Source organism: Capricornis sumatraensis, chromosome 4, assembly GCF_032405125.1.
Source record: "Capricornis sumatraensis isolate serow.1 chromosome 4, serow.2, whole genome shotgun sequence".
Lineage (NCBI taxonomy): Eukaryota > Metazoa > Chordata > Mammalia > Artiodactyla > Bovidae > Capricornis > Capricornis sumatraensis.
In genome coordinates, this window is record NC_091072.1 from 29,420,112 (window position 1) to 29,436,008 (window position 15,897).

The 15,897-nt window shown below is 36.7% G+C and overlaps 1 protein-coding gene across 3 annotated transcripts in view; it reads left to right on the forward strand.

Annotated features, from left to right (window-relative positions):
• The window catches only part of SORBS2 (sorbin and SH3 domain containing 2), a 212,567-nt gene that overhangs the window by 109,441 nt on the left and 87,229 nt on the right, over positions 1-15,897 (forward strand). For 2 of the 3 annotated variants that reach the window (XM_068970137.1, XM_068970143.1), the window contains exons 3-6: positions 2,515-2,564; positions 7,064-7,156; positions 10,237-10,263; positions 10,497-10,621. In XM_068970137.1, the coding sequence (XP_068826238.1) occupies positions 2,555-2,564; positions 7,064-7,156; positions 10,237-10,263; positions 10,497-10,621 (255 nt within the window). In that variant the 5' untranslated portion in view covers positions 2,515-2,554. Of the gene's footprint in view, positions 1-2,514; positions 2,565-7,063; positions 7,157-10,236; positions 10,264-10,496; positions 10,622-11,414; positions 11,994-15,897 lie in introns of those variants that run through there. The other variant, XM_068970142.1, reaches the window with a different exon arrangement.

Consider the following 15,897-nt stretch of genomic DNA (forward strand, 5'->3'; position numbering starts at 1 on the left):
TGATTTTGCTGCTTGGAAGTCTGTGGCCTCTTCATGGCCCTCACCTATTTCTCTGTTCCACCCACCCTCTCCCCTTTGGCAACCACCGGTTTGTTCTCTCTATCTGCGACTCTGTTTCTGTTTTGTTATGTTTGTTCATTTGCTTTGCTTTTTTATTAAAAATATTTTTTTTTGCTTTGCCATGTGGGTTTGTGGGATCTTAGTTCCCTGACCAGGGATTAGCCCTATGCCCTCAGCAGTGAAAATGTGGACCGCTGGACCACCAGAGAATTCCCTATCTTGTTTTTTTGATTTCACATATAAGTGAAATCATACACTATTTGTCTTTCTCTGCCTGACTTATTCACTTATATCCTCTAGGTCCACCCACATTGTCACAAATGGCAAGACTTCATTCTTTTTACAGCTGAGTGATATTCCATTGCACATATAAGCCACATCTTCTTTATTAATCTATGGATGGATGCTTGGGTGGCTTCCATATCTTGGCTGTTGTAAATAACACTGCAACAAACATAGGGGTGTATATGTCTTTACTAATTAGTATTTTTGTTTTCTTTGGATAAATACCCAGGAGTGAAATTGCTGGAACTTATGGTAGTTCTATTTTTAATTTTCTGCGGAATCTCCATAGTCTTTTCCATAGTGGCTGCAACAATTTATATTCTCACCAGTAGTGCACAAGGTACCCTTTCCTTGATATCCTTGCCAGCACTTGTTATTTGTTGTCTTTTTGATAACAGCTATTCTGATGGGTGTGAGGTGATATCTCATTGTGGTTTTGATTTGCATTTTCTTTTTTTTTTTTTAACTTTATTTTACTTTACAATACTGTATTGGTTTTGCCATACATTGACATGAATCCGCCACGGGTGTACATGAGTTCCCCACCCTGAACCCCGCTCCCACTTCCCACCCCATACTGCATTTTCTTGAGGATTAGTGATGGTGTGTGTCTTTTCACGTGCCTGTCGGCCATCTGTATGTCTTCTAGGGGAAAAAGGCTTTTCAAATCCTCTGCCCATTCTTACATGGGTTGTTTGACTTTTTGATGCTGAGTTGTATGAGTTCTTCGTATATTTTGGATATTAATCCTTTATCCAATAAATTATTTGCAAATATCTTTTTCCATTTAGTAGGTGGTCTTTTTGTTTTGTCGACAGTTTCTTTTGCTGTGCAAAAGCTTTTTAGTTTGATGTAGTCCTGCTTGTTTATTTTTGCTTTTGTTTCCCTCGCCTAAGGAGACATATCCAAAAATAACATTACTAAGGCCAATGTCAAAGAGAGTATTGCCTCTATTTTCTTATAGAAGTTTTATGGTTTCAAGTTGTATATTTACGTCTTTAATCCATTTTGAATCTATTGTTATGCATGATGTGAGAAAGTAGTCCAGTCTGACTCTTTTAATGTAGCTGTCCAGTCTTCCCAATTGGACATTTTAATTTATTATTATTTACTGACCATGAGGTATAGATAATTTTTTTTTTAACCTATCAGATATTAGAGTGCTAATGCACATGGAAACTGAATGTGTGGTGTAGGGGAAGTTCATGTTCATTGACAATAGGCCCTACTCAGGAGCTAAGGCAAAGTGACCAGGGTTAAAGAACTATCAGAGAGCTCTTCCTCTTAGAAGCATTGCTTCCTGAAGAGCCTATCCTTTCACTTTGGTTACAGGGTATAGAGAAGTAAGAAACTCTAAAAATGAGCACAGAGAATATGCCAGGAAAAGAACTAAGTCATATTACACATCAAGAAATACTATAAATATTTTGAAACTTGTTTTCTACAACAAGTACCATTTTTCCAACCCATTTCCAATAAGTTAATCTCAACTGTCATACAGCAAGCACTCCAATGGGGAAAACCACCACATCTGATACTGAAACAGAACTGGGTTTAGTAGTCATCATTCATTTCTTGCACTTTAGTAAAAATAGATGAGTCTTACCTTTGAATACTTGCTCAAAATACAAGTACATTTGCTTAAATACATTAAATATTCCCTGGCAATAAATTAACTCAATAATAAATTGAATATAATAAATTAAATAATGTAAAGTAATAATCTCAAATAAAATAAATTAAATAATGCAATAAACTGAATAATGTAAAGTTAATGATTTCAAAGTATCAGAGTGTTTTTTAAAATTCTGGTAGAGGGCACTTAACCATCAATGATCCTTTCTGGTTTAGAGAACAAAAACTGTTACTATAAATGTGTGAGAGAGCAATTTAATTTTCAACCATGAAAACCCTACTCCATTTTCATCCATTAATGATCACCATTAAACAAAAACATGAGTTTATGTTTATGATAATAAGACCAATAATAATTGAAGTTTAACTTGAATAGAATTATAAATTCTGCCCACTTTATTAAACTCTCATTTAAATAAGACTAATGATAATGTGATATTAGCTCACAGGTACACCAAAACCAAAGAAAAACACTTTCTTAATATTTTGCTCCCCACGCTAGTGACAAATTAATACATCATTTTCTTTCTACAGGAAAACTGAAGACTTAAATAACAAACCCTCCAAGGTCAAAATGAACGCAGGTATGCTGTCTCTGTTAGTTTTAAACTCTTCAGCCTCACTCTTTAAAAATCATCTTGGCCCTAAATCATTAGTTTAGCACCTGGCTGATCCTAAATGTGATACTGAGTTTCTGAGATAGTCAAATTCATTATTTGATTTCTTTGTTTTTGTACTTCAATCTTACAGCCATCAAAAGTAGAATTTTCTGTTTTGCTGTCTTTTACTCCTGTTTTTCTGTAATTGTATCATGACATTAACTCCTATAAACCCTAAGAAAAGGTAGTATATCATCCAATGCATACATTTGAAAACTCTCACTTAAAATAGGCTAAATTCATAGGCAGGTTGCTCTAGTGAGAGAACATTTAAAGCTCTCCATTCTATAAACATTTTACATTGACATCGAGAGTAGATAGAGTGCCAAAACTTTACAGGAAATCAGCTTAATTAATCCACAGAAACAATACACTTAGAGTCCTAAGTATTATATTTTTAGATGTGAGAACAGTATCTCCAAATAGCTTAACATTGGTGCTCAGAACCCCAGACTGTATACAGATTAATTGTAAAAAAATTTTGTAATACTTGCTAGATACATATGATTTTTCCCCATAATTATTTTAGCTTACATTTTCACCTTCTCCTTCTGAAATTCTTATATTCAGTATTGAATAATTCTGGAAAGCAAGTTGAAATTTTGTAATTTTCAACTTATTTCGAAAATACCACTTCCTACCCATAAGTGATCACTCCAGAGCAGAGGAGAAAGCATAGTGGAAAATATGTTGCTCACATTAAGCCAGTTGCTTTTTTGCTGTCTCTTGTTATCAAAATGCCTCGAGGGAGGATTAACAACCACTGGTGAGAACCAATATCTAATCCCTAGATCAAGTGTAGAGACATGCACTCTGAACGTGATTCTGTGGCAGCCCCTTAGCAGAAACTGGCTGCAACCGACCTCTGAGAGTTTGAAGTCAGCTGGCCCCTTGGGGATGCAGTCAGCTCACAGGTGTGCAGGCAAGATGAGGATGTTGGAGACAGTCAACAAGTACAGGGAAGGGTTAGAAATCAACAGAAATTGTAATCCTGGAAATGAACCAAGTAAAGTCATTTGGACAACTGGAGATGTGAGGATTATACATGGGAAATGAAAGGATAAATCTTATTAGGCAAAGGAAACTGAAGAAAGCAAATAGAACAGAGAGCCCATCACTGAGCTCGTCAGAGGAGCCTGAAAGGCTACAGTCCATAGAGTCACAAAGAGCTGGATACGACTGAAGTGACTGAGCACATGGACACAGAAAACTACATGCACACACACACACACACACACACACACACACACGTAGTTTTTCAACACTGTAGGAAGCTGAAGAAAGTGTTGTCACTGTATCTCAAAACAAAGTAGAAATTAGTTCCCAAATATCCAATAAATAAAACAGGTCTCCATTATCTACCTATCAATCATTAAAGACAGATATTACTATTTCAAGGTTCATTTGTCAGTCACTAAAGTTTTTATTAAAAAAAAAGATTCTTTCAAAGCAGCTCTTTGTTTTTAGCCCAATACATAATAAACCTGCCCAGGGAACTGTGACACATTTCTCATACTAAAGTATCTAAATAATGTATAAAATATACAAAACATGCTGTATTTGTACTCTTAGAATTTTTGGTCCACTATTTTCGAAGGAAAATCTTTGCCGGGGACAAGAGAGAGAAAGACATCAAATGCTCCATTGTATACAGTTTACTCCTGTGAGTGTTTTCCAGCAGTAGAAGCAGCTCCCGAGGGTCTTGCCACTACCTGGAAGCGTGAGCAGGTTATGAGTGAGTGTGAAGGCGAGGGCAGCATTAGTGTTCTTTCGGATGACCTGAGCATGTAAGATAGCATCCTCATTTTGAGATCTAAAAGAATATCTTCAAGAAATTGCAGGAGGTATCAACACATAAGTAAGAAGAAACAGGATATCATAGATTTCTTCATTCCAGCACTTTCACCAATGCCTCAACTTTTCAAATTAAGCTCTTTATTAAACTGTTAATAAGGAAAAATTCTCCAATCATTTTACCGAGTTCTTAGAGTTACGTGGAATACAAAAATTATTTAACCCAGAGGTTCCCACACTTGCTTGGTTGACGGGGCCAAGAGAGCTCAGTAATTTTTCACACACCCTCAGGCCAAAAGAAATACCTGATAGTTGTGCTTAGTAAGCACTTAGGTGCAGACAGGTTAGTAAGTGCTCATATTCTATCAACTCAGAAGCAAACTGAACAAAATCATATACTTCCCCGGCATCTCCAAACAGCCAAGGTTATTTTAGAGCTTCCCTGGTGGCTCAAATGGTAAAGAGTCTGCCTGCAATGCAGGAGACCCAGGTTCGATCCCTGGGTTGGGAAGATCTTCTGGAGGAAGAAATGGCAACCCGTTCCAGTATTCTTGCCTGAAGAATCCCATGGCGAGAAGAGCCTTGTGAGCCCCAGTCCGTGGACTCGCAGCACATCGGACACAACTGAGCGACTAACACTTAACTTCATTTCATATACTTCAACTGAAAAATAATCATTTAGCCAATTCCCTATCATCACAGTTACTTGTTACTGGGATGCCTGTGTGTACTGGGCGCTATAAAATTTCTCAGGCTCAGAATTAGATTGTATTTCACTTCTCTCAATTACTGGCCCGGATTACTTTCACAGGGCACTTGCGCTCCACCATAACAATCGCGAAAAACCCAGATTTACAAAAGATGTGACGTCACCTAAAGGAAGATAACAGGATCGCTGATGTTGAAACTGGGAACTGCCTCAGGCTAGTGGTGGATGCAGTGTCTGTCTGATACACATCACTGTGTTTTCCTCAAAAATGTCAACTATGTTCCCAAACCCTTGTGAATCCACTGTGGTGGGTGCTTAATACAGAGATCTGGAAACCGAAGGTTTGACCAGCGACCTTGGGTCTCCTCATTCTGAATTTTTCCCTTTGCATCTCTGCTTGTTCTTCAGATGTTCAGAACTAAAAGAACTAGAAAATGTAACCTCTAGTAAATGAGAGCTTTCCATTCACACTGTCAACACCCTGGAATACTTAACCCTTTGAGACATTGATAGCTGCTGTATATTGCATATTCAATAATATTGCCTCTATTTTATCAGAAACACTCATCCCCCATGGCTATTTTCAGTTTGCAGAGTTTGCTAAAATCCTGTTGGTGCCTCTCCTGAAGATACATTTGGTTGTATGTTTTTACCATTTATGTCTTTCTATATTTGGTATTTGGTTTATTTGATTTGCTTTCTTTTGTTGTCCCATTTCTCTGTATTAATTATTATTTCCATTACAAAATTGTTATTTTAAGTATATATTTAAAAACATTTTGACATGAGAATCATTCTGTCAATTTAAAGGTCTGCTGACCTTACTACTTGTGATTTTACCAACAATTAATTCAAATCATACTTTTCAGCACTCGATTCCCTCATGTCCAATAAATGAAGTGGATACAATCCTTAAGAAATAAAGGAAAGCAATATGCAAGACTAGCATGTGGCAAAATATAATAATTATAATGTTGGTGGTTATAGAATTTATCTTTTTGTTATAGCTTTCAAAAAGAATTAAATTTAAGTTCTTTTGGTTCCAGGGGAATGAGCAAAACTATTTATTGCACATTCCAGCTACAAAGGAATGTGGGAATGGAATTGGAATCTGTTCCTAAATAGAACATTAACCTTCCAATTTTAGAAGTCTTGTTATGCTAAGCTTCTCAAATCATATTAAAATAGCTGATGCATTTTCACTTCTTTTGCTTCATGTTGTGATTTGCATCAAGTGTAAATACATAAATCATATACTTCTTGTTCAAAAGTACAAAAACTAATTTTTTAAACATGGTCATTTCAGTACTGTATATATCAATATTGTTTTATCTCAATTAGGCAAAATTTCCCATAACTATTAATAACTATGGGAAGACATAGAATGTTTTTCTTTATGAATCTTACACATCAAATGTATTATGCCTATAACAGGTAACAACTTTTACTTCAAGAGGTCCTTCAGGAATCATAATAGCTCGAATACAGTAAAATCTAAAATGATGGATATGAAAGTACGTTATACCATAGCTCTTAATCCTGAAATACAGGATATTCATAACTAAAAAAACTAGTTACAGTGCTTGTAAATTTAGTCGTTGAATTCAAATGGTATACACAAAGTTCAGTTCTATATGTGGTGTTCCTCAAAGAAAAACCATAAAACATTAAGTATAAAATCTGATTTTTTTTTTTTTTACTAAATCATTGGCATCTATGTCTAAGCCATAGCCCTGGCGTGTTCCTTCTGTCTTGCTTCGGTTTAGTCTGGGGTGGGTGTAAAGTTTGCAGATGTCCTCCATGGTTACCAGCACTGACTGTTCATCTCTCGTGGATGTCTGTCACATTTCACTGAGATGCATGATACGCATGTGCTTTCTCCTTTGCTGCGGCCTCTGCTATGTCATGTTTTTGCTTCCAGATATCGGTGGGTGTGCTCGCAAACGTGCCGCCATGTCTGTTACATTAACATCTGTGAAGAGAGTTCAGAGTTCTCCAAACCTGTTGGCTGCAGGTATAATATCACTAACTCACAGAATGTCACATTTGAATGGCTTTCTCTGACCTTTCTCTCTTTCCAGAATTATCCTGTTTGGATGACGAAAGTGGCTGTAAATACCTTTCTAATGCCCCACAAGTTCTTATTTTTCTTGTCTCAAGAATAGCTCCTATCCCTTATGACTGTTTTGCTCTAAAAATAAAAAATGTCAAAGGGAACTGATATCTTGTAGAAAATATTTTAAAAACCTAATTAAAAACAACAGTCACTTGCCAAAAATGTGTTAAGTAGCTGCAAGTTTTAACAACTAAGTTTTTGTACTGCATGAACTAAAGTAACATAATATTTAATTAAGATAACTCATAGGTATTTTTCTTGTTTTTTACCTAAAAACTGTTGAGGGTGGAGGCACAGAGTGTCAGAAGTGGGATTTGCAGGAAATTGAATCTTTATTAATTTGCTTCTCTGTCAAAGGTTGCAAATAAAATGAGAGAATATTAACTTTGAAAGAGATTTTAAATCTTCCTTTAATCCAATCAACAAAGAGCTTTCTAATATATATTTTTAAACATCTTGGTCCAATTAAAATTAACATGAACTCGCAAGTATAAATATACTCTAGAAAGTAACTGGGAGTGTGATATTTCAGCATCCACTGAAGTGCGTCTTTTTATAATAAATAATCTCTCATGACTTCAACCCTAGTCTCCCTAGACCCTGAAATATACCCATATCACTAGGTAACTGGTTAGTTGGTTGGTCAATTTTATTTTTCCTTGGTTAGTTGGGGTTTCCTTTGGTTTTTTAAATAATATTCATGGGTTTTGGAACAGAAGTGGGAAAGGGATGAAGGATATTTAAATAATTCTAACTCTCACTGTGCGTATTAGTGTCTTTTATACATATGCATTTATTAGTCAATTATTCAGGATGTCCTTGACTTTGAAGCCACTTGACTCTAAACTATCCAGTTTTGTTGAGGAAAAATCAAGCTTCCATGTGGAGAATCCTACTCCTGCTTACCACCTTCAATCAATAAATAGATTTCAATGTCTAAGTTTAAATACAAAGCCAGGTGGTTCCATAATACATAACCTTTATTTAAAAAATATAAATTGCATTGTAGCGGATGTAGTAATGATCTCATTTTGGTTTGAAAAAAATATCTTTATATATATATATATATATATTTGTACCTGTTTATTCACGTGGATGTGAGCATAGAAAATGTTAGAAAAACAATCATTTCCCAAACTCATAAGGATTTGTCAGAAGTAAATGAGGGTAAATGAAGAAAATAAATGGACAGGTTTATCATAGTACTGACAAAGACAGTAGCCATTCAGTAAGTTAACTTGATGTAATTAATACATTAAATTCTTGCAAGCCACTTGAACCCTCTAAAGAAAGGGGCTATAAGAATTAAAATCAACATAGCTTTAAAGAAAAGTTTCTAATATAGCATATCATAAAGAAATTTAAGTAAAACCCAAGAATAGAGACTATGAGGTAGGGAGTACTGCAAACACAGCTACATAAAAATAATAATGTTTGAATCATAAGGGTGGAAAGGACCGCTTAAGGACATGAAGTCCAGTCCCCGACACCAAGCCAGGAAGGCCCTGACTACTTCTCTGACGTGTTTGCTACCTTCTGCAGCATACAGGGAGTGCTTGTTGTAAGAGGGAAGAGCAGTTAAAGTTCTTGGTTCTCAAAGACTATTTTCACGCACAGAACAGCCAGGGAACATTAAATCCATCCCATTTACTCATTCTTAAATTTTCAAAGAAGCAATGACCACCCACTAAAGAATACTAAAAATTAAAGGCTCTGATCCCTAGAATTCTAGCTGGGTTTTGTTTTCACAAGTGAATGGTCATACTGTTCAAAATATTAGACAAAACCATTTTCTCCAAGCATCTGCCAAGTTATTTACCTGGCCAATTCTTTAAAAAATAACCAAAAAGCTCTATTCTCTTTACTTGACATGTGTCTAGGATGCTTCTTCTTATCCACTCCAAATCACACCTGCCCTCCCTTTCCTAAGCTTTCCTGGTAGGGGTGAAATAAAAACAGAGCTATGGTGAACAGTGTTCATGTGGGATGCTGTATGACTTTCAGTTCCTCTGAAGAACTATAATATTAGTAAAGTAGCAAATTGGCACTCGGCGTTTTATATATCTAAAATTAGGTTTATGTTAAAGAAACTGAAATATTTGTACACCTAAGGAATCCTAAAGGACCACCCACTTAAAAGGAAATCTGAATCATTAACGTCCAGGACCTGGACAGAAGATTAGGCTGAATGATCTCTAAGATCCTTTCCAAAATTAAGGCTTTATGATTCCAGGTAAAGTTGGCCCCATGGTATCATAGAACCAAGCAATACAAACTGAGTACCTAAAATTATGCATAATTTATAGGAGATTCTTGAAAGTATAATTCCAAATAAAACTGAGAGTAAATATGTCATCAGGCTGCTTTCCAGCTGTATTATCAAAAGCAATTTATTAGTACTGAAATGCTTACTGCAAGACAGTGGAATACTTGAAACAGCTTTTTCATTGTTGAATATAAAATCACTCTTAAATGGCAATAAGAAGAAAATTCAAAGTCTAAGAGTGATTTGAAAATATCACATAATATGGCAGTGTATTTTACACTTTCTTAAAGTAAAGAAGAATTAAAGCTACAAAAAATTGATGGCATTGAAATCTAAGAATCTGGTGGTTTGATTCATTGTTAGGAGAACCATTCATTGTTTACCAAACTTTTGATCCTTCAAACTGATATTTAAAAACTCATACATTCACCTTAAGCAGTAATAAGATAAAATTGAATTCTTGCAGTAATACTGAGGGGAAGATAAGTGTTTGATATATGTTTTAATTATATATCATATTTAATTAATTCTAATCTAATTGAAGTAAAAACAAATGCACAAATTTCCATTAGTATATTTTATATACCCAGAGTTTTAGAACTGAGATAATGTTTGCCCAAAAACCAAAATGGACGTGGTTTTTTGCTAAATGATCTTTACTGCATTGTTCATTTTACCAGAGAACTAATTTTGACATTTCTTTTTCTTTTAGGGCGTGATTCTCAGTCACCAGACTCAGGTACCAAAACACTATTCTGAATGACTACTACATTTGTTGTGAGTTTTTTAAAAAACATATTCATAGCCACATTGTTACTCTTATAGTAAACTTAAATTGCATACACAGTTACACATTTTTAACGTCTAAAAAGAAAATTTCAATTTTGGAAATGAAAATAAATTTTATTTTAAAAATATGTTAAAAGTGAATGTAGATATTTTTGTATCCGATTTGTTTTCTCTTAATAAAAGCTTGGAGATGTTACAATGATCGAAATCAAGAGACACTGAATGGAGATGCTACATGTTCCTCTCTTGCAGCAAAAGGTTTTAGAAGCGTTCGACCAAATCTACAAGAAAAAAAATCACCAACTCAGGTAATCCTGCATGCTGCTGTCCACTGTGTTAATTTAAACCACTGCTCTAGGGTCTCTTTTCTAGTAACATGCATATTTTGATATGTTTCATTCTTAATATGTTGCTTTTATATTTGTATTGACTTGTATTTAAAACATGGAAGACAAGTCTTAAGTTCAAAACAGGTTATTGATTTTTCTTTTTTTCTGATTCAGCTGATAAAAGCGTATCAGTTTCTGATATAGCATATAATTTTCAGGATATTTTCTAATTCTTAGAAAAACAGCTAGTTGATGATTTGGATTTCAAAGTTATGAGGCCAGCAATATATTTACTGAATAAATATGAGTTATTAGTAAAACTGTCACAGGCATGAAACGTGTTACCAAAACAATGTGAGTAAATACTGTATATGTATCTCAAGGTCTAAAAATATACCAAGAGAAAATATTTTCACTTTTAACCTAATTTCCCAGAAAGTAGATGGAGACAAACTTGATAATATATTCTCCATAAAACTATTTTCCCCCAGAAGGCAACTATTGACAACAAATTAAAATGCATTCTAAATGAAATAAACATGATCATTCAACCTGGCCAACAAAACGTATAGCATAATAAGAAGGTGTGACATTGCTTTACTTTCTTTAAGGGTAGAGTTAACACTGGTTTCTTTAATGATTAACTTTGACTTTCTCTCTGTTTTTCCTTCAACATTATTTCTTTCTCTGGATGCTTTTGGTAACCCAGGCACCCCTTCCACCACCCAGAAAAGAGAGCTTTTGTAGCTCCTTGATAACCAATCATACAAAGGGTGACATTTTAGACCAATCAGTAACTAACACACAAATTCCATCTTGTACAGAGTTCTTTACTAACAAAACACCTCTCCAGGGAACTATGTATTCTAATGATGATTCTAGCCAGACAATTGTATATTCTGAAGAATCTAACACAACCGTGTCATATACACAAAAAATCACTAATCCACTACCACCACCTTCCAGCACAGGTCCCCCACCAAAAGCTGATATGAGTACCCCATTTCTCCAAGAGGACTACACCCAAGATTCTCAAACTCGGAGAATTTCCACATTGAAACTAATCCATAACCAGGATCCAGGAAGCAGCATTACCGTTAGTCCTCCGCAGTTTCCCAAATCTGTTGAAGTACCATCATTGCTCAAAAGGCCTTGCTCACCACCCGCTAACCCAGTGCCTGAGAAACACACAGCATCTCTTTCCATCCAGATAGCTCCCCTTTCGGGACACGATCCTGAAAGCCACAAACAGCCACCTGAGCTTTCTCCAGAGACTGCAAAGATACCTCTTCAGCCAGAGAGACAAAGACCTGCAGTTGCTGCGGCCTCTCAGTCCTCAGACTGCCAAGTGGTACCTTACACCTTCCGATCTCTTCTTACAGCCTTCTGTAGAGACCCTAACTCCTTTGGTTTGGGCTTCTTATATAACCCGATGCTTTGTTAGTTTGCAATCAGGAAAGGAGAAAGAAACCATCTTCCTATTTAAAACCCCATCAAATTCATCAGTAAATTTCTAGGGATCTTTTAATTTAAAAAATCTACAGATCTTTTACCCAGAAATAATGTTTTATAAGCATCTTCCTTCTAGGTATTTATTAGAAATCTTTGATAATTGGTTAACAATTAAAACTGAAAAGTACTCTTAAGTTTTAAAGAAATATTGTTCATGCCAGATTTCTGAGTACTTAGATTTTACTTTATTTACATGGGTAAAATCTCTTAAAATAATTGTCCATTATAATTCACTTTGAAAGAAACAGTTATCTTAATTCTAGCAGAATTTATTTTCTTGTAGTTCAAAATTCATTTTCATTGAAACTCGATAAATTTCTATGTGTTTATTATTTCAGAAAGTATATAAGTAAATCTTTAGTACTCAGACTATTCAGAAGTAAATCTATATTTCCTCATATGTTAAATTCTCCCATAGTGTCATTCTGCTGACATTTATGAATCTAGTTAGAAGAGAAATGTGTTCCTTTTCTTGGCTTTTTCACAAAATAATGTAATGTGAAGAGCATAAGCTTTAAGGCTAAACTGTAGATTCCAAGCCAAACTCCATCACTGGCTATGTGATAAGACAACCATCTAACTTCTCTGTGAGTCTGAACAAAGAAATGAGAGTATTAGTTAACCCTTAATTCACAGGCTATGATAAGAGTAGGAAGTCAGTAGAGGTACATTACTTGGGATTCAGCAAGTTCTGCTTAAACGGTAGCCATTTATAAGGACATACTGGCAACTGCAGCAGTAGCATGAGTCCAGAAAAACTCATACTTGAGTAAATAATTTGAAGAATGGTATCTACTATAGCTGGACTATTAAAAGTCATCCAAGACATATCCTTGAAGCAAGGTATTTTTTGTCTTTATAGAAAGTCTTCAATAGACATCTGATTGACATCAACATCCTTCCCACACACACCCACCCACCCATAAAGCAGAAACCTTAAGCTTAGATGATTAAAAAGACAAGTGGGTGTTCCTACCAAAATACCTCCTTCATCAGTGCAAATTCTTTGAATTAGGGTAATATCTTCTGAGAGCCCCTATGAAATAAGAGTTCACTATATGCAGGTACTGTTCCAAACCACTCACATTTATTAACTACTTCCACAATCCCATGAAGTAGGGAGCAAAATCAAGTGGAGACACCACAGACAGGGATGGGCTAGTGTTAGAGAGCAGACTTATTTGTGTCCAAGAACGTGTCCCTGGGAGCAGATGTAGAAGTCAGAGCAGACACCACCACATTCACAACTCAGTTCACTCATCTGACATAGTCTGGCTTTTAAAACTTGTTTTATTATGCTTAGAAACTTAATTTGAGAACTTTCTTCCCTATGGTTTTGTCACCATCCAGGCTGGCCAGAGACAGTTGGTTTCATTATCCAGTCCCCAGGGAATCAGCATGATCCACAAATCAGGATTTGAGATGCTGTCACTTTGATTCATTTAGGGCTTCCGAGGTGGCGCTACTGGTAAAGAACCTGCTTGCCAATGCAGGAGTCACAAGAGATGCCAGTTTGATCCCTGGGTCAGGAGGATCCCCTGGAGAAGGGCATGGCAACCCACTCCAGTCTTCTTGTCTGGAGAGTGTCACAAAGAGTTGGACGTAACTGAAGCAACTTAGCACACACTTAATTCATTCAACAGATATTTATTGGGTGTGTGTTATCTATTCTAGCCACAGAGTTGCATTTGAAACCATTGATGATTAAAGCCTTGTCGACAGCAAAGGGAACAAATATTAATAAAAACTTAGATAAGTAGATTGCATACATTAGAAGGAGGTTATGTCAATAAACTAAACAGCACTGGCCAGGAGTGAGGAGAGCAGAGTCCATATTAAATAGGGTAGTCAAAGAGCCCTCATGCAGTAGACAGAGCGACTTTGAAGGGGGAAGAACTTTCCAGGCAGAGGGAATATTTAGTAGTGTAAAGGCGTTCAGGCTGAAGCACACTGGGGCTGCTCAAAGACCATCAGGGAAGCCAGCGGGAAGGAAGGAATCAAGTGAGGCTCAGAGTAAGAGGAAGTCAAGACCGAGGTAACAGAGGCCAGATGGCAGAAGTTCTAAGAAGCTACCGTAAGGATTTCAACTTTTACTCTCAATGAAAATGGGAGTCAGTGGGGGAATTTAAGGCTATGACTGTCATTATTTGATTTACAGTCTAACAGAATCATTCCGGCAGCTCTGTGGAGAGCAAACTACAGGAAGGCAAGACGGAGAGTAGGCAAGCCAAGCAGGTGGCAATGGCAACAGCTTAAGTGAGAAATGGCGGTGGCTCTGAGCAGGGTGGAAGCAGGGGAGGTGGTGAGAAATCGGATTCTGAATGTATTTTGAAAATACAGCACATAGGACTTCCTGACAGATTGCACGTGGGAGGTAAGGGAAAGAAAAGAGGCAAGGCTGCCTTCAAAGTTTTGCATCTTTGCAACAGGGAAACGATGGAATTTGCCACCCATTGTACCCTGAGACTGGATAACCATGGGTAGAGCAGGTTTGGGGAAAGATCAGAAGTTCCATCTGGGACCTGATAAGTTTGAGGTGGGTTTTAGACATCCATGTGCAGAGGTCCAGGATGCAACTGGATATAGGAGTCTAGAGATCCGATGAAAGGCCCAGGTTGGAGATATAAGCCATCGGCTTATAGATGCTTTTGCAGCCATGAAACTGAATGAGATGACCAGAGCATGGCTGCAAAGAGAGGAGCAGGCCCAAGGACTGAGCCCAAGGGCCTCCCGACTGTAAGGAGGAACCAACTCAGGAGACTAAAGGCAGTGTCTACTAAGGAAGGAGGAAACCCAGAAAATGTGGCCTCCTGAAAACCAAGTGGGGAAAGTTCATTAAGAAGAGATGGTTAACTGCACAACTGATGCTGCTGGTATGTGTAAGATGAGACCTGCTAACCTGTCGCTGACTTAGAAGTGGGGAAGGGGGCTTTCCCAAGCTCTCTCGTGAGCTTGAGAGAGACTGGGAGGAGAAAAGTTGGAAAGTCAGCTCCTTAAGGAGTTATTAATGTCAGACCTTTCAGTGAATGATTATCCTTCCCTGAGCCTCATCTTACTTCATCTATAAAAACCTTACTTCATCTATAAAATGGGGATAATAATGTAGCATTCATCGCATACTATTGCTGGGAGGTTTCACAGCCTATAAGGAGCTGGGTACAGTGACTGCCATGATAATCCCTCAGTATGGAGTAACTGTGGTTATTTTTAAATATCCTTTTTCCTGTGCATCTGATTGGGAAAAGGAAATATATTATTCTCAACAATACATTTTCTGAATGGGTGGATTAAAGTTTGTTTTATAACACTTTGTCAAAAAGTGGTATAAAACTGTTGCAGTTCTGACTTGTTTTAATTGTGTAAGAATACTGAACTGAGATCCACCCACTTAACACATTTTAAAGTATACAATATAGTATCATTGACTACAGGCACAGTTTTGTACAACAGATCTCTAGACTGTAAGCACGTCACCATCTCGCATAACTGAAACTCCTCCTGTGAACAGCAGCTCCCATTTCCCTGTCTCCCCCGTTCCTGGCAACTACCATTCTACTGTCTGCTTCTATGAGCCTGACTGTTTTAGATCCCTCATAAAAATGGAGCCATGCAATATTTCTCCTTCTGTGACTGGTTTACTTCATTTAGAATAATGCCTTTGGATATCATCTGTGTTATCTCATGGGACAGGATTTCCTTTTTTTCAGGCTGAATAATCTTCCCTTGCCTGTATATACTGCATT